Source organism: Panthera uncia, chromosome A2 (genome assembly GCF_023721935.1).
Source record: "Panthera uncia isolate 11264 chromosome A2, Puncia_PCG_1.0, whole genome shotgun sequence".
NCBI classification, from domain to species: domain Eukaryota; kingdom Metazoa; phylum Chordata; class Mammalia; order Carnivora; family Felidae; genus Panthera; species Panthera uncia.
The window spans coordinates 161,518,105-161,536,103 of NC_064816.1; the positions used below are offsets into that span (position 1 = coordinate 161,518,105).

Below are 17,999 nucleotides of genomic sequence, written 5' to 3' on the forward strand. Positions count from 1 at the left end.
ATATGCTTAAATCTGTGAGTTACGGGCGCCTGGCCGGCTCAGTCGGAAAAGCATGGGACTCTTTATCTCGGGTGTGGTTCCAAACCCCACATTGGGTGTAGAGATTACTCAAATAAATAAAAGTTTTTCAAAAGTGTTTTAAACGTTAGAAAATGAAGAACGTGATTGGCCATCTTATAAGCAGAGGAACCACCTTATTATTTTGAGGACGGGTTCGGAAAAAAGTAATCATGCACTGAGTCTGCCTTTCCCTTACAAACTTCATGTATCTCAGGCTGAGTAGTGGTGATGTGAGACCCTTCTCGGTGTAGGGGTGGCTCATGATGCACGAAGAAGCCACTTTTGACCTGGAGTCCCACAGCCTGCAGCTCTGATGAATCAACGGTCTAGGCGGTGCCCTCCGGGTGCAGGCCACAAGGGGACCTGCTAATACCGGGCTGGAGGCCCCAGCAGATGAGGGTCCAGTGATGAGGGTCCAGTGCCGGACGCCCCTCGCTGTGCCGCTGCTACCCCAGGAGACTCAGCTGTGGAAAAAACGTCAGCTGCGCCACACCGTGCCTGGTAACGCAGCTGGTCCCTCTTTTGGCCTCATCGCTTTGTAACAACGGGTACCCAGACCTGCGGTCACCAGACACGTGCCTTGAGGAAAGGACACTCTGCCCATGAAGCGTCCTGGCCAGAAACTGAACCTGGATGTGAGGAGCCCTCCTGATGCCGCTGCACACGTGTGTGGGAACCGGGCCAGAAGCCCGTGTTAGCCCCGAGGGGCCTCAGCCGGCACAGCCCGGAAGGGAGGTGGGGGGGCCCTGCCACCCAGCTGCTCTGACCCGGCCCGCTCAGGGCCGGGGGAGCCCACAGAGCGGCGAGGCTTCCAGAGTGCACACGACCCCAGCCTCGCTGGATACTCAGATTTTGTAATTATGAGATACTGAATATTTAGTAGTAAGAAATTCATTCTTTAAGCGTGATGCATTTTCATTTAGAAAGTGATCACATGACCGTTTACTATATGCACCTGTTATACGGCATTAACCAGAAGCAGCAGAGAGTTCCCTGGGATGTGTTAGAAGCAGTTACACTGTCAAAGCGTGAAAGGGTAGCCAGCAGGGGAGAGAGGGCGGGACGAGGACTTAGAAAGGACATGAGATCAAAGAGCAGGACCCGGCTGACACTCAGTACGTGTAAGGCACGATTTAGTTCACATGTGACAAGTTAAAGTTCGAGCCACAGCACAAGGATGTACTAAGCAAGTGTTGCTGGCCCCGCAGGTCACCCAGCTCTACGTTCCGGCTTCCAGACACGTGTGGAGGTACCGGCGGATGGGGAGGATTGGCCCCCTGCAGTCGAGCCTGGACGGTGAGTTCTCTCTGGCCTTGCAGTCCCCTTTTCCGTTCAGGGTTATGGACTACCATTCCGTACCGGGAAGTTCACTCTTTTCAGTGTACTCTTCTGCGATTTTTGGTAAACATAGGCGACCATGATCAACCATAGAGAAAAGGCTCATCGTTCCGGAAATTACCTCGTGTTCCTTTGTACTTAGCCCTCGCCCCGGCTCCTTGCCCCAGCCCCTGCCCCTGGGAACCACTGATTTGTTTTTGTCCTGGTAGCTTTGCCTGTTCCAGAATGTCTTTAGATGGAACCATATAGTGTGTAGCCTTGTGAGTCTGGGAGGGAAGAGTCCAAGCAGGCCTCAAGGACATGGTGGGTTCTGCTCTCCACCACCGCAATCAAGTGTATGTCGCAGAACAAGTCAAATGAATTTTTTGGTTTTCCAGCGTATGTAAAGGTTAAGAGTGCCGTAGCATTACGTCTAAAGAAGCGACAAACGTCCCTTCATTAGAAGAAACTTTTAGGGGCGCCTGGGTGGCTCGGTCAGTTGAGCACCTCACTCTTGATTTTGGCTCAGGTCATGATCCACGCCTGCCTCGGGCTCCATGCTGAGTGTGCAGCCTGCTTGGGATTCTCTCCCTGCCCTCCCTCCCTCACACTCTCACGCTCTCTGTCATATTAAAAAAATACACTTTTTGGAGATGATGCTATCATCTGAGTCGTTTCAGCGACTGAGAATCACGGATCACAGATGACCGTAACAAATGTAATTATGAAAAAGTTAGAGATGTTGCAAGAATTACCGAAATGTGACACGAGGACACCAAGCGTGCAAGTGCTGCCGGAAATGGCGCCCACGGAGGCGCTGGGCGCGGGGTCAGCACCGACCTTCTGTTCGTAGCACACGGTGTCTGCCAGGTGCCGCAAGGTGGGGTGTGTCCATGCCCGTAACTCCACAGAGCCTTTAAAATGTGTTGCAGTGGGTTTGGAGTCCCCACCGCTGTCCGTCTCTGAGGAAAGACAGCTCGCCATCCTGACAGAATTGCCCTTTGTGGTTCCATTTGAGGAGCGAGTCAAGGTAAGCAGTTTGGTGTCTTTACAGACTGCGTGTGTGGCACGGTCACTTAGCATCATTTCAGGGTTGAACTAACACCAGCCAGAAAGTCTCCAAAGATGTGTGGTGCCCAGCTGATTCTGCACTTCTTATTTTCCTCATTGGGTGATAATAGCTGAGAGCGATTTATAAAAGCATAGTCCAGGGGCGCCTGGGTGGCTCAGTCAGTTATTAGCGTCTGACTCTTCACTTCGGCTCGGGTCATGATCTCACGGTGGGGTCGAGCCCCCGAGTCAGGGCCGAGCCTGCGTGGGATTCTTTCTGCCCCGCCCCCACTCGCGTGCATCCCTGCGCTTTCTCTTTCAAAATAAATGAACTTTTTCTTTTCTTTTCTTTTCTTTTTTTTTTTTAGAAAGCATAGTCCAACCAAGTACCTCTTTATATAGACTTGAAAGATTTTCTCCTTAGTTGTACCTAGAGTTCAGAGGCTTGTCACACCATTGTCGTCTTATGGGAGGATGAGGTCCTTTGTCTAGGACCTGTGTTTTGAAAATGCATATTTTTTGAAAAGATACGCTTCTGTACATTATGTTGAAGTTATTTATCACAAACACTACTTTATAAAAGAGACTTGGATAGTTATCTTAACTTCTTGCCTGGTCATTTTTGACTAATGTACAAAACTTTGTATTTATCTGTTTTGAGATTTTAAAATGTCTTGTTTGTATTCATCAACTTAGCGAATTTCTAAAAACTACCAGGCTTTTTTTTTAAGTTTACTTAGTTAGAAAGAGAGTGAGCTGGGGAGGGGCAGAGAGAGAGAATCCTAAGCAGGCTCCACACTGACAGCATGGAGCCCAGTGTGGGGCTCGAACTCATGAATTGTGAGATCATGACCTGAGCTGAATTCCAGAGTTGGACACTTAACGGACCGAGCTACCCAGGCGCCCCTACCAGGCTCTATTCTTAAGTAATAGATTCAAGAGGGTAATTTTAGTCCTGCCCACTCTTTATAGGATGAGCAAAAGATTGAATTTCTTTTAAAGCTGTTGGTGTTTCTTTATTAAAACACACACACACACACACACACACACGCACACACACACACACACAGAGGCACAAATGCAACATGATATTACATAGTTCCTGAGCTCCCTCTACTGGATTTTTAGCATCAAAAAAAAATCAGTTGAGTTTTATTGTTAGGGAGATATTCCTACTAGTGATACACAGCTTTACAAAGAAAGATATTCGTTCTTTTTCTGTCACCTGGGTTTTTCTAAAGGGTTTGTAAAAGAAGATACTGACAATACTATAGCATGGGACTTTAAAAATTTGTTGTAAGATGGGGAAGAGGAGCAGGGTTACAAATACACAAATATCGCATGTCTACTAATAAGGCCGAAAGTCCATATTCGATACCTTGGTTTTAAAATTTGTTTCTGAATTCACGGAGATAGAAGACTGAAGATTTATGTGGCAGTTTTTTGTTGCTTATGTTTATAACAAAGTCTCATTTCAGGTAACCTGACAGCTTCCTCTGTTTGTTAGATCTTTCAAAGGTTGATTTATGCAGATAAGCAAGAGGTGCAAGGAGACGGTCCGTTTCTGGACGGAATTAATGTCACTATAAGAAGAAATTATATTTATGAAGATGCTTATGACAAACTTTCCCCAGAAAATGGTATGTATAATTCTGTCTGTGTGTATGCATGCGGCAGGGGGAGCCTGAGGGATTCTTTTAGAAAAAGGTCCTCACTGAAACCTTAGTGTCCGTCGTCTTGTTCTGTAATGAGTTTTAACAGTGAAATGTATGCCGGATCTGTAGATGTGTGTTATCAAATAACATTCCTAAGACTGACAGATAATTAGTGCAACAGGAGCCTTTTTCAAATAGTGACTTCTGTTTTTAAGGCAAAAAAAACCCTCCACTCCACCCGCAGATGTCTGTTTCTAAAATTTAGTTGACGATCTAGAATTCTGAAAATGTTGGTGGGCGCCGTTTACGTTCTGTATTATGTGTGTGTTATAACCTCTAAGCCTTGTTTAACATGCCAGAGTAAACTCGGTGCAGTGCAGATTTCTTTATAAAAGGACGTGGGCTTCAGCGTCAGTGCTAGTAGAGAAAGACCGGAGAGATTTCTCCTGTAACAGCACTTTGGATCGCGCGTAGAGGTTAGTGACACGTTCTGTCTCCTGTGAGTATCTGACACCCAGCATTAAGTGTTGTATTACTAGTTTACATGTTCATAATTTTTCCTTCAAGAGTATGGGATCCCTGTTAACTGCATTAAATCAGGGCTAGATCGGTGCAGGGAGCTCGCAGCGGAAGGTGGCAGGCAGGGTCTGGATCATGGCTGCAGGAGATGGGAGGTCGTCAGAAGTGAAGTAACAGTCGCCTCTCCGAGGGGAGCAAAACCTCGATTCAAGTGATTTTTTTCTTAAAGAGCTAATTTTGTTACGCTGTGGGAATAACGGCGGACGGCCAGCGTCAGTTACCGGTCCCTTCTCTTCCAGGTTTTGTGTGTGAGGGTTTGATGTTCACATAATGTGGTTTTCTCACCTAATCTGTGCCGTAGCCCTCTGAAGGCGGACCGCCGCTGTCCCAGCTCACTGCCAGCCAGCATGGTTCGTTTGTAAGTTTTACCTGCGAACGGGGCAAAATCCGGAACTCTGACTCAAGCCCAACACACTTTTGAGAAAAACTGGACCTCCTCCTGGGGGCTCCTCGGTCCCCGCGAATCGGCGGTAGTAGCTGTGGTGTGCCTGCCACTTGGCCGGGGCTCTCGCGCTGCGGCCCGGAGTCCTTGTCCTCTGTCCGGCTCAAGTCACGGGTGCTCAGTAGATGTTTGTTGAATTTGCGATTGAACCCGGGGAAAACTCGAGAGAACGAAATGATAATTTGCCAGCCACTAAGACTGTGGGTGAGAGCAGAAGTGAGGCACGGTCGGTGCTGGGGGGTGTCGGGAAGGGGAGGCCTGCCCGCGTGGCCGGTCCCGCGCAGCCGCTTGGGCGCTCATTCTCGCAGGCTTGCTTCCTGCACGTGCTGCAGATGGGGTGCCTCCAAATGTGGTCGGCGGCGACTTTAAACTAGCTTTAAAACTGTTCACGTAGATGGTTTTTAAAGACATTACTGTCCAGTTAGAACAAACCGCAGATTTCCTAATAAACCCTTAAGCTTAAAGTTGTTCAAAAGTTGACCCTACTCTGCCTCCCGAGGTGTGTTCTGATTCTTGCCCTGAGTTCAAGGGATGTGGAAGAACCTTCCCATAATGCTTGGTCATAATGCTTTAGATCTCTGCAGATGCTCTGAGTCAGGCCTTCTTGACAGGAGTTTTCACACCATGGCTTAAAATTGGTATCTCACCAGCGAGAGGAGTAAAATTAACTGTCATCTCCGAATGTTTCCTTTACTTAGGGGAAGTTGGTGGGAAGTGCTTTGTTGATTGATCATCTGTGTAAAATCGGTTAATATGATTACCCCGTGTATCTAGTCGTTAAAGCAAATCCTTCCTTCACCAATGCTCGGCATCTGTCATCTCGGAACAGGTTTCTCAAGTGTGGGCGTCAGCCGGTAGGGGGAGAGCTGGCTGCTGGGGCTCCGACCTGGGCGGTGGGCGGTCCTGGAGAGCCCTCCCGTGGCGGTGCTGCCGCCGGGGGGCGGGGTGGGGGCGCGGAGCCGTGATCACCTTCACTCTCAGGGTTGCTGTCACTCTGGGCATGATCGCTCTTCTCTTCTGGGATGAGAGCCCGCCAGAGCTGGCTCTGGACTGAGCTGTGCTCACTCCGAGAGCCTTTGTGTGTTCGCTGGTTTTGAGGTGTTTGTGTACTGGGCAGGATTTACTACACTGTTTTCCTGAAGGGGGAATGGTAATAGAGTAAAATCAAAGTAACATTTTACTTAGTTTTTTTCCCCCCACTAAATCCTTAGCGTGTAAGTAGAGATTTTAAAATTCGTCCTTAGAAACAAGTAGTGTCAAGATATTTCGAAGGCTGGATTTGATTCTGAAATTATATTATGTTTTTATTATTTTTTTTTTTACATATTACTGTTTACAGAAATGAGCTTCAGGGAACCACAGAATCTCAATTCTAGCCAAAGTAGAGAGGCGACTTCCGATGGCCCACTGAGTCTCCAAGCAATCATGACACACCCCCTGCCCACCATGAGACTGTTGAAGGGGGGCCGTGGCCAAGTGTCTCCCGCCTGTGACATTTGTACGCTTAGAGTTTTTACAAAATCTGCTGCTGACTGCTATTAGTCAGTTTGAAAAACATTATATATGACAAAGAAATGCTTATAGTTCATCCTTAAAATTGGGCATTAAAAAGGAATCTGTAAAGGTGAAAAATACCCAACTATATTTTTGTGTTGCACGTACAATTATCTGCTTAGATTTCTTTTGGCATTTTACGTAGATCTTGAGATTGAACATACTTTGTAATCCTATTGATCAAAATAGATGTTGGGGTGCCTGGGTGGCTCCATCAATTAAGTGTCTGACTTCAGCCCAGGTCATGATCTCATGGTCCGTGAGTTCAAGCCCCGCGTCGGGCTCTGTGCTGACAGCTCAGAGTCTGGAGCCTGTTTCAGATTCTATGTCTCCCTCTCTCTCTTACCGTCCCCTGTTCATGCTCTGTCTCTTTCTGTCTCAAAAATAAATAAACATTAAAAAAAAAAATTTTTTTTTTAAAGATGCAAATGACATATTGTGGAATCTAACCATCCCTGAAAAGCATGTTCTGATTGCTCATGTAAGTATATTAAATTTTAAAAACAAAAGAGAGAGGGCACCCCGCTGGCTCGGTCGGTAGAGTGTGCAACTCCTGACTTCAGGGTTGTGAGTTCGAGCCTCACGTTGGCGAGATTGCTTAAAAATAAAACCTTTAAGAAAAGAAAAGAAAAGTAAAGTAAAGAAAGAAGAGAATATAGTTTAGTATAAAAGCCTGTGCTTTGTAGGCAGTAGACAGATCTTTACATTATAACACTCCTGCCACAGTGCTAGCTGTATGTCTTTAGATAAATAATTCCTTGTCCTTGGTTTTCTTACTCCAGAGTGGAGATAATTCTTAACCCAGAAGGTTGTTAAAAGACTTGAAGTAATGTGTGTAAAATTCTAACATAAATGCTAGCTCGGGGTAAATAATCAATGATGGGTATCCCTTTATGGAGTACGAGAGCAGGCTGTAACCAGGTGGCTTAATTTGTCTCCCTTACTCTGGGGGAAATGTGAGCCTTTACACAGAGCTCACCCAGCAGCGTTTTTCTGTCGCTGCTGGCAGGATGGGGTGGCCCTCGCCCCTGCCGGTCAGTGAAAGATAGTGTCAGTACCGCTGTCCACAGTGGTGTAGATCTCAGTCCATACAAGAAATCGTGCCGGCCCTGTTTGGACCGTGTTACAGAGTATCTACCGCCAGGCTCTGGGACTTCAGAAGTATCGACACGGCTCCCCGAAGCCACGTTCCGCTGAACCCCTTTCCGGAGTGTTTTCTAGAGGTCCTCTGTCCCTTGGCGTAGATCGGCCTCGCGGGAAGCCTGAAAGATGGTGGCAGCTCCCGAAAGCCCAGCAGCAAAGTGGCACCAGGTGTAGACCTGGGCTGAGCTGCCTGCACCTCCGAGCTCTCAGCATCGCACCCACCCCTGCCCGGGGCAACCGCCCCTGCCCCGCTGCCCCTGCTCGCACCTGCTCGCGCTCAGGATGCAGGTGGGGAGGGGTGAAGTTACTTTCTCAGACCCGCGCACCCTGATTAAGCCTGTCCGGTGAAGATCACCTGGTTCTGGCTTTTGGCAGAATCACTTCCGTTGGCTTGTATTTTGGGGCCTGTGTCCCGAGGCCTGTACCGAACCAAGGCTGTGTGTCATTGTGGGTGAGTCCAGGGTCATATCCCTGCTGACAGCACTCCTGACCTCTTGAGGACCTGTGTGGAAATTTCTCTAAGATACCAGGCTTAATTGACCAACTTTACAATTTTTTTTTATTTTAATCTTGGTGGCGCACTATAACCAAAAAGACTTGTACCCTTTTCAGCCGCTTACTGCTTTTAACGATAATGTAGATCCTGGATTCTGACTCTCCTGCCTCATTCACCTTTTTCAGAGACTCTTTGTAATGTTAATTGCGCTGACATCTTCTTTATCCATTTATGGTTTTCACCTTTCCTGGTAACGGTTGCTGTTCCCCTGGTATTCTCACGTGCTTAATTCCCTCCCTCCTAGTACAAGTCTCCTAGTGTTTTAGAGCGTCCTATCCTTTAGAATATGTGGGATAACTTCATTTGCTCCTGAACACTCAGTTTCCCCTCACCTCCATGTGTGATATGTTAACATAAAGGAACTTCTTTCTCTCTCTCTCCCCTTGGCAGCTTTGGGGGAATTACTGGTCGGTCTATTTCATCATCTGTTTTTAATCTCATTGATTTTTTTTATTTTAGTCCTGCATTAAAATATCTCTAATATTCTTGCTCCCCTTCCAAAACTTCCTGTAGTAATACTAGCATAGTAAAAAATTGTTTTCTCCTCGCCCCCCTCGCCCCTTTGTTTTAACAGAGCCTGATTTGAAAAAGCGGATCCGCGTGCACCTGCTCAACGCACATGGCCTGGATGAAGCTGGCATTGACGGAGGTGGCATTTTCAGAGAGTTCCTAAATGAACTGCTGAAGTCGGGGTTTAACCCCAATCAGGGGTTCTTTAAGACGACTAACGAGGGCCTTCTGTACCCCAGCCCAGCTGCTCACATGCTGGTGGGAGACTCCTTCGCCAGACATTACTACTTCCTGGGCAGGATGCTTGGAAAGGTACGGTGTTCTGGGACCACAGGGTGCTGGGGTTGTGTTTCCGTGTGGTTGCCGTCTATTTCACTGAAGATCTTTATTCAAAATTGCTTAAGTAATTTTGGTGATCCCTGCATCGTATTCCTTTGTATAACAACTAACATTTCATCGTTACGCGTTACATGCGCAGTAGTCACAAGCATAAAGCATTTGCATAGTATGGGGAACCTGGGGGCACGTACGATAAAATCCTGTTGGTTGAAGTCTTTTCAGGGGCTGTTGGCCGTCTGGTTGTGTGCTAGAAATACCAGAAAGCTCTCTGTTGCTCTCATTGCTAGTGTTACAAGTGGGTTCTGTAGTTACAAGTGGTCTTTAAAGGTTCCGTAAACTTTTAGAGTGCTGCGAGGCAGACGACCATTGTTACTGGGTATGGGGTGAGTGGTACATGTGTCGTGTGCAAACTCCAGGAAAATTGGCCGTGTAAGGATGACGTGAGGGTAATGCTGTCATGAGCAGCACGTCACACACCCGCCGACCGTGCACACAAACACAATTTGCCCTTTACTGTAAGTGACAGGAAAACTTCATCTGTAGTCTGGTGGACACTTCCTGTTTATTGGTGAAACTTTGACAGGACCTGCCCCCCCACCCCCACTGGTAAAGTCAGAAGCAAAGCCAGGACACCCCCGATACCAGTGCTGTTCGTCAAGGAACCAGGTCAGTCCCTGCCTGTCGTCCCTGCGGATGGCTAGAACAGAGCACCACAGACGTGCAGCTTCTGAGGGACACACATGTGTTTCTCACGGTTCGGGAGGCTGGAAGGTCGCCATCAACAAGCCGCGGGGTCTCCTTGGGTGGGGGCCCTCGTCCCGGTTCACGTCCGTGCCTTCTCACCGTGTCCTCACATGATGGAAGGCGTGAGGGGCTCTCCAGGATCCCTTCGAGAAGGACACCAATCACATCCCTGAGGGCTCTGCCTCATGACCCCATCACCGTCCAGAGCCAGCCTCCTAATGCCACCGCCCTGGGGACGCAAACATTCAGTGTACCAAAGGTGGGGACAGCAGGCCAGGAGACTTCATTTAAATCCAGGGTGGCTAACTGCTTCCCCGCGGGACAGATGAAGTCCAAAAAAGAGATTTGGGTTTTCTTTCTTTTTAACTGAATACTAACTTTTTAAAAAATTTTTATTTTAATGTTTATTTTTGAGAGAGAGAGAGAGAGAGAGAGAGAGAGACAGAGTGTGCAGGGGAGGGGCAGAGAGAGAGGGAAACAGAGAATCCGAAACAGGCTCCAGGCTGAGCTGTCAGCACAGAGCCCGACGCGGGGCTTGAACCCACAGACTGTGAGATCGTGACCTGAGCCGAAGTCAGATTTATTAACCAAGTGAGCCACCCGGGCGCCCCACGTTGTCCATTTCTTGAATTGAGTTGTTTGTTTTCTATTATTAAGTCCTTTATATATTCTAGTTCAAGTCCTTATCCGACATGTGTTTTGCAAGTATTTTCTCCCGTTCTGTGGGTTGTCTTTCACTTTCTTGATGGCTTCTAATGCATTTATTTTTCTTTTGTTGCCTGAGCTTTTGCAGTCTTGTCTAAGAAACTTGTGGTCACGTGGTTTATTATTAATCCAGGGTCGCAGAGATTTATACCTATGTGTGTTCTAAGAATTGAGTCATTTTAGTTCTTCCATTTAAGTCTCTGCTCCATTAGGAGTTAATTTCTGTGGGTGGTGTGAGTTAGGGGTCCCAGCAGGTTCTGTCGCATGTGGACACCCCTTTGTCCTCACACCGTTTGTTAAAAAGCCTTACGTGGTTCCCTTGCCCAGAGTCAGTTGACTGTGAATGTGAGGGTTTATTTCTGGACTCTCGGTTTCACTCATCTCTGTGTCTGTGCCAGCGTGGCACCGCTTTGATTACTGTGCCTTTGTCGTCAGTCTTGTGCTGTGTGTACTTACCAATGACAAACGGTAATGAAGCCCCAGGACCCAACGCAGCGGAGGGGCAGCGGAAGGAACTGGTAGGTCGTGGATCTCTCTTTGACATGCACGGTAGGAGGTCCGGTCATTACCGTTTGCTCCGATTCCACATGCGCGGTTGTAATCATACAGGTTCGTCTTCCAGCTTACTGATGGGCTCAGCTCGACCTCACCGTTACACCAGTATGTTCCTTTAGGCTCTCCTTACCGTTTCAGAGACCAGCTTCAGACATCGGCCTGACGTTAGATTCCTTAGCATACGTGTCAAACAGATCATTTTCTCACTTCATTTTGAGACACCCTGCCTCTCCCCGCGACGCCGCGTGCTGGCTTTGGTGTCAGCTGTCCACCAGCCACCCCCCCCCACCCCCCCTGGCTCCCTCTGGAGCACACGGCTTTCGTAACTCGTTTCATGAAAATCTTTGAGATGATGCATAGTCATTTTTATTAAGGTGAGCCCAAGAATCTCCTAAATTAATAATAGTAAAATTAAAATCTAAGATAATAATGAAGGGGAGCTTTATGTTGCTAGACTAACCTGAAATACCTCCTAATTTAAAAAAAAAAATACATTTTTAAATAATCTCCACACCCAGTGTGGGGCTTGAGCTCACGACCCCAAGATCGAGAGTCACGTGCTCCACCAACCCAGCCAGCAGGGTGCCCCTGAAATATGCCCTAAGTTTGGCGGTTTTCACACGGTGCGGTGTCAGACGACAGAGTAATCTTATTTGCATGATGAGATCTTATTAACGTTTTGTATTTTTTCTTCCTGAGTGTATAAATTGTCCGATCTTGATTAATACAGAGACAGGAAAATTGGACCATCCTGGTTCACTGAAGTCTTCTGGTCAATGGTTCTGTAAGTTTGAGGGGATAGACTCCTTTCCCCTGAGTTATCCCCTGGCACGCTGTTCCTGACGGCGCTCGCGAAGACGCAGGTGCAGGGCGGATGACCGATCGCTGTCCCTCCTTTGCTCTGGAATGTGCATCACTTCACACCAGACTCTGGAGACTCTGTCCCAGAAATGAAGTTTACGTCAAGTGTAGTTCAATAATCTTTAAAGTAGTGAAGGTTAGATAAAATCAGCAAGAAAACTAGTTGTTTGATGATGGTAGATAATTTCGTTTCACATAGTTAAGTTTTTACTGATATAATTTTCTGCATTTTCCAGAAATTCCTAAGGGAGTGCTAGTTTCTAAAAGATCTGATTATTTTCTGATTACAAATGGTTAAACTTGGTGCCAACATGTTAAAAATTGTCGAGATCTAAGTGAGTGTAATAGTATAGGGCTAATAGTATGGTATCTGAACATTAAATCCGTAGCAGAAGAAAATTGTATATTGATTGATTATGATATTTATTGGGTCATAATGTATTTAAATTTTCTTTAATGCATATGTTAGTGATTGTTTACTGTGATGAAGTGCAAAGAGGTCTTCAAGAGCAATCCTGCATTGAAAGAATTACCTCGTGTCAGTGGTCACTTCTCAATTAAAAGTTCCATTAGCAGATGGTTCCTGCTTCTGGTGTGGGTCGTGATTGCATTTTATCGCCTGTAAATCAGGCTGTCGACAGGGAATAAATAAACAGCTCAAGGATGTGGTAATGTCATCTTGAACTTTTTTTTACAGATAGAAGCACCTAGGTCCATTTAAACCAATTAAGTTCAGAAATTTATTGAAGGAAATCTTTTATCATATTTGAATTCTATTTGAAGATGGCTTTTTTCCCCTTGCTTCAGAATATTGATTTAATTGGAACAGGATGCCTGTAAATCAGATTATTTGATAATATCTCGGTCATATATTTCAGATTTCTAATTAGCAGACACCCTTCCACACGTGGTTTACCATTTTGTATTTTAGTAGAATACAGTGTGCGTTTAACGCGTCCTAGAATGTAAATGTTAATGGTTTACCCTGAGATTTTTGAGAGTTGGGAAAATTTATTCTTTTATACCACGGGAGTCCCTTCGTAAAATGCTCACCAAATCTGCTGAGCCTTTAAAAGTGAAGACTGAAGTGAGTGTAGTGATTTAGTTACCTTGGTCTTTAAATGGCAAAGCCTCTCTTTTCTAATACCTTGTTCTGAGCTCTCAGGCTCATTAGGGGTCAGAGTGACGGAGCTCCCTCATCTGATTGTCCCCGAACTGAGTGCTCTTGTGTCTCAAGTTAATAGATCTTTTCGCCTAGATTTTTGAAACATAACATTCAGCCAATAGTTGGTCATCCTGTGCTTAATCCAAGCCTTCCAATCAGCGTAAAGACTTTTTTACTTTGGTGTCAGCAAATTTCACAAGCAAGCTTTCTCTGAGTCTCCCGATTATCCGCAGTGGGCGGTTCATTTTGAGTTTGCTTGTTGACCTTCAGCTTTTTTTGGAAGCAGAACAATGAACGATCATAGTAATTTACAGATGGTTATTTTGTTTTAATCTTACCCCCTCTGAGAACTGTTCCCTTAAATCCTTACAGCATTCTAATAACACAGAATTTACATTCTTTTCCTTTAAAAACAAAGTGTTCACCAATCTGAAAATTATTCTTCTTGTCAGTTAAGGTCATAGTTTTCTACCTCAGTTTATTTCTTCAGAATTAAACATGATATAAAAACAATGTAGATTGTATGGTGAAAATGACAAGGGTGTTCCAGAATGCAGCTGATTCCACCACCTAAAAGTATTATTTTAGTTTTAGCCACTTGGAGATATTCACCAAAATTATTTCTGCTCCTGAATAAAGTAGATCTTCCCTGCTGTTGGGATACCCCTTCTCCTAATTTTTACGCACTCCCAAATACTAGTCAAACACAGATCAGTACCGTGTCGAGACCGTCTTCGTTTCTCTAAGCCATGTTAAGTGGTCACTATGAAAATTAGAAACACAGACTTGCTCATCCTGCTTTAACGTCCACTGCTTTAATCTTCATTTGTGCAGTAAAGACAGTAAATGTTAAAAAACAAAATGTAGCCATTTAAATTCTTTAGGACATTTAAGTACTAGCTTGAAATTAGTAAATTTAATTTAATGAAAGCAGACCAAGGAAACATACATATTGTTACTCTCATTTCCAGAATTGTGATCAACTTTGGGAGGCAGCAGGGGTCTGAGCAGAGCAGTGATGGGATATGAGTTACGTTGTGCGGATCTCCTTGCACTGGTATCATAAATAGCTCACGCAGCCAGGAGAGCGCGAGCAAGCCGGCCAGTTGGAGGTGTCACAGGCACTCAGGTTGGGTGGTCGTTAGTATCTTCGTCCCGGGAGGTAGTGTTGGAGAGGAAGCAGTGGGACCCAAGGGGATTTTCTAAAAACTCAGATGTTGGGGTGGGAAGGAGGAGAGACAGCAGGGCCACACGGATTTTGTTCTGAGAACCGGGGGATACAAGTGTCATCCACCGAGAGGGGCTTAGGGAGGGATGATGAAGTGTTCATTTTTCCTTAGGGCTGAGAGGTCTATCAGACGTTCTGTGGCGATGTCAGCTAAGCATGCGGTTGAATCTGCGGGCCTTGGCTTGAGGGGCAAGGTAGGAGCTGAGCCGTCAGAGCTCAAACAGGCCTGAGGTAGTGAGATGGGGCTGTGTCGCCCAGGCAGTAAGTGTAGCTAGAGAAGAGGAAACGCCAAGGAACCGAGTCCTGGGCTGTCCCCAGGCTGAGAGTTCAAAGGCTGGAGGAGGATGTAGCCACCGAAGGTCAGGAGAAGGCAGCTGAGAGCGGGGAGCAGACTGGAAGCCACGTGAAACCGTGTTTCAGGGGAGAGACAGTGAGGAACAGTCAGATGCTGTCCATGTGTCAAGAACATAGGACTGAGAAGTGAGCATTTCACAGCGTGTTCGAGAAGCTTGCCTGGAGGGGGGAGGCCAAAGCCTTAGCACGTGGGTTGAAAGGTACGGGAAGCAGGGTCTTCCAGAAGTACCTTATTAGGTACTGTGTCCTGTACCTGCGGGGGTACCCCAGCTGCTGTGTCCTGTACCTATAGGTGTAACCCATAGAAATACGTGTGTGTGTGTTCCCCAAGACCCGTGCATAAGGACGGTCACAGTAACGCTGTATTATGCAACCCCGAAATAAACTACCCAGATGTCCCTCAGAAGTACAGCGGGTAAATGAGCTGTGGGACATTCACATGAACCACGGGGTGACCCAGCTACAACTATTCACAGCAGCTCAGAGGTGTGGCACAGACATGGTGTTGAGTGCGAAAAGCCAGAAAGAGCAGAGTGTATTCTGTAGGACTCCGGCAAAACTAATTTCTGTTATTGGGTATCAGGTCCTTTATCCTTGGAGGGGCACGGGGGGTTTCTGGGATGCTGGTCAGTTCCTCTTTAGGGGATCGAGTGCTTTTACTGAGTGGGTTCACTTTGTGAGGACCAGTTGGGCTGCACGCCTAGGACAGGGGTTCTCCGCTCCAGGGAGGATGGGGGCAGGGGTAGCTCAGTCACAGCTCTTGAGGGGTGTTCTGTAAAGAAGATCTGAGCGGTAGCTCAAGTGTGGGGCTGGTAGAGCCTAGTGCTTGTTTGCAAGAAAAGAGAAGGCCGAGTGTGCAGGCGATGGCCACGCAGTTAGGTCAGGGTCACCATCAGGGGGCCAGCAGCTGTGGGAGGCGTTGCAGTGGGTGCTGTGGCCCAGCAGCAGGGATGGCGGCGCGGGTGGTGGAAGAGGCAGTGAGGGGCGGAGATCCCGGCCTTGCTTTTCCCACTGGTGTGAGAGCGCGAACGAGGAGAGAAACGCTGACGGACAGGGACGCTGAGGAGGACGGAGAGCGGGCGCATCCCGTCCCGGAGCAGTGCCGGGTGCTGCCGGGCTGCCAGGAAGAATCGCGCTCCGCAGAAGTGAAACCAAGAATGCTGGAAGAAAAAAAAATAGATCGGATTGCATCCAAAACCTTTTTGCTTCAAAAAACACCATCAAGAAACTGAAAGAGGGTAAGGGACTTGTGCTAGGATACCTAAAGTCCTCGGAAACGGAAAGGCAAACTTATTTCAAAATGGGCAAAGGGCCTGAGTAGACGCTTCTCCAAAGGACATAGATCAGTGAGCAGCGAGCACAGAAGGGATGCTCACCATCCTCGGTCCTCAGGAAAACGCACATCAGAACCACTTCACCGCCACTAGGACGGGAAGAGTCAGCGGGACCGGTAGGAACACGTCTGGCAGGGATGTGGAGGAATCGAGGTCCCGTCCGTGGGAGTAGACCGCGAATGCGGGGGAGGGCGGCCGCTCCTACACAGTCCAGCAGGGCCGTTCCATGGCCCAGCCAGCACGTGTCCGCGCAGAACTTGTCCAGAAGTGCGCGCAGCATTACCGGAAACAGCCCGAGGGGATTCGTGACCCAAACGGCCGTCAGCTGACCAAGACTAACAGAACTGTTCCAGCCCTGCGACGGAATCTTCCCCCGCCTCTGCAAGCTGAACGAAACACGCTACGTGAGCAAAGCCAATCACAGAAGATGGCTGAAATGTCCCAAAAGGGAAATCTGTGAAGACATAAAGTAGATGAAAGATCGTCCCAGGATGGGAGCGTGGGAGAAATGAGGACCACTAAGGAGTACAGGGTGATGAAAATGTCCAAAACCCAGCTGTGGTGACGGCCACACCACTCTGCCCGTACGACCGCTGGCTTGTTCTCTGTAAATGGGTGACTCGTAAGGGACGTGACCTGTGTCTCAGTGAAGCTCAAGAAACAGCAGTGTAATGTGGTGACTTTGCAAGAGCCAGAAAGTGTCAGGGGAGTTAGCGGAAGGAAACTGACATGGGGCGGAGTCGGTGGGTGTGACCGCTGAAGCTGGAGGGGGTCTGGAGGTCACGGATCCTAGTCTTGCTAGGGAAAGTACTCAGTGCCTGGAGATAACGCCCCTGAGGGACACCCATATGCTCAAATTTCAAGGGAGGTGGTATGACAGATCTCAGTCTAATATTTTATTATCCTGTGTGGTAAAAGAATTTTTTTTAAGATTTTTATTTTTAAGTAGTCTCTACAACCAGCATGGCGCTCAAACTCACAACCCGGAGATCAAGATTCACACACACCCTCTACAGACTGAGCCAGCCAGGCGCCTCAAGAACTTTTAAACCTGAAAAATGTTTCCTTTTCATTAGTGAAAATAGTTCCTGCTGTGTGGGGTACCTTAGCTGGACCTCCCTGTTTTTCTAAACTCTTGCTAAATCTCTCAGAAGCAGGAACGTAACAACAGTTCTAAAACTCCCAGATGTTTACTCCTTGTGGCTATAAATGGGACTGTGGGTTTGTTACTTGGGCAAACCCTTTTGGGTGTTTATCTTCCAGAAGTATTTCTGTGGGCAGAGACCTGCCCTCTGGGAAGAGCGGGAACCTGGGAGAGGAGGGGAGGGGAGGCGAAGAGAGGGGAGGCGCCCGCCGCTCAGAATTAGTCCACGTCACAGGTTGATTTCTGGATGTCCGATGAGGAGAATAGGCTATGAGAGGTGAACTTTCATCTCCCACCCACCCGACATCCCCTACAGGTTTTCCAAAGTTTAACTTTTTTTCAATAAAGCTGTCAAAGCATGAAGTCCAGACCGTCCGTTGCCATGAGCAAGTAACGACCCGTTCTCTCGAAAGCCTTGGCTTCCAGTGTTGGCCGTGGCCGTGGCCGTGGCCGTGGCTGGAGGCGTGGGAATGGGGCCTAGAGAGGAGCGCCCTGGTCTCTGGCACCTGGAGTCCCCGTGGGAAGAGAAGGCGGTGCCAGCACCGTCGCATGGAGCCTCCGGGTTTCAGGGATCCCTTGAACCACTGCACCTGCCCAGTCGTGCTTGGTGGGCGTTTGCCGAGTCCTGAACGGACGGAGTCGATACGTAAAGAAACACTGGAGGTGCCCGAGAGCAGGAGGGAGTGTGGAGGTGGAGGGCTGCC

At 47.6% G+C, this 17,999-nt stretch overlaps 1 protein-coding gene across 1 annotated transcript in view; it reads left to right on the forward strand.

Annotated features, from left to right (window-relative positions):
* UBE3C (ubiquitin protein ligase E3C) overlaps positions 1 to 17,999 on the forward strand; it is a 120,420-nt gene that overhangs the window by 71,270 nt on the left and 31,151 nt on the right. The window contains exons 15-18 of the mRNA XM_049642182.1: positions 1,269 to 1,356; positions 2,310 to 2,407; positions 3,935 to 4,067; positions 8,931 to 9,178. Of these exons, the coding sequence (XP_049498139.1) occupies positions 1,269 to 1,356; positions 2,310 to 2,407; positions 3,935 to 4,067; positions 8,931 to 9,178 (567 nt within the window). The remainder of the gene's footprint in view (positions 1 to 1,268; positions 1,357 to 2,309; positions 2,408 to 3,934; positions 4,068 to 8,930; positions 9,179 to 17,999) is intronic.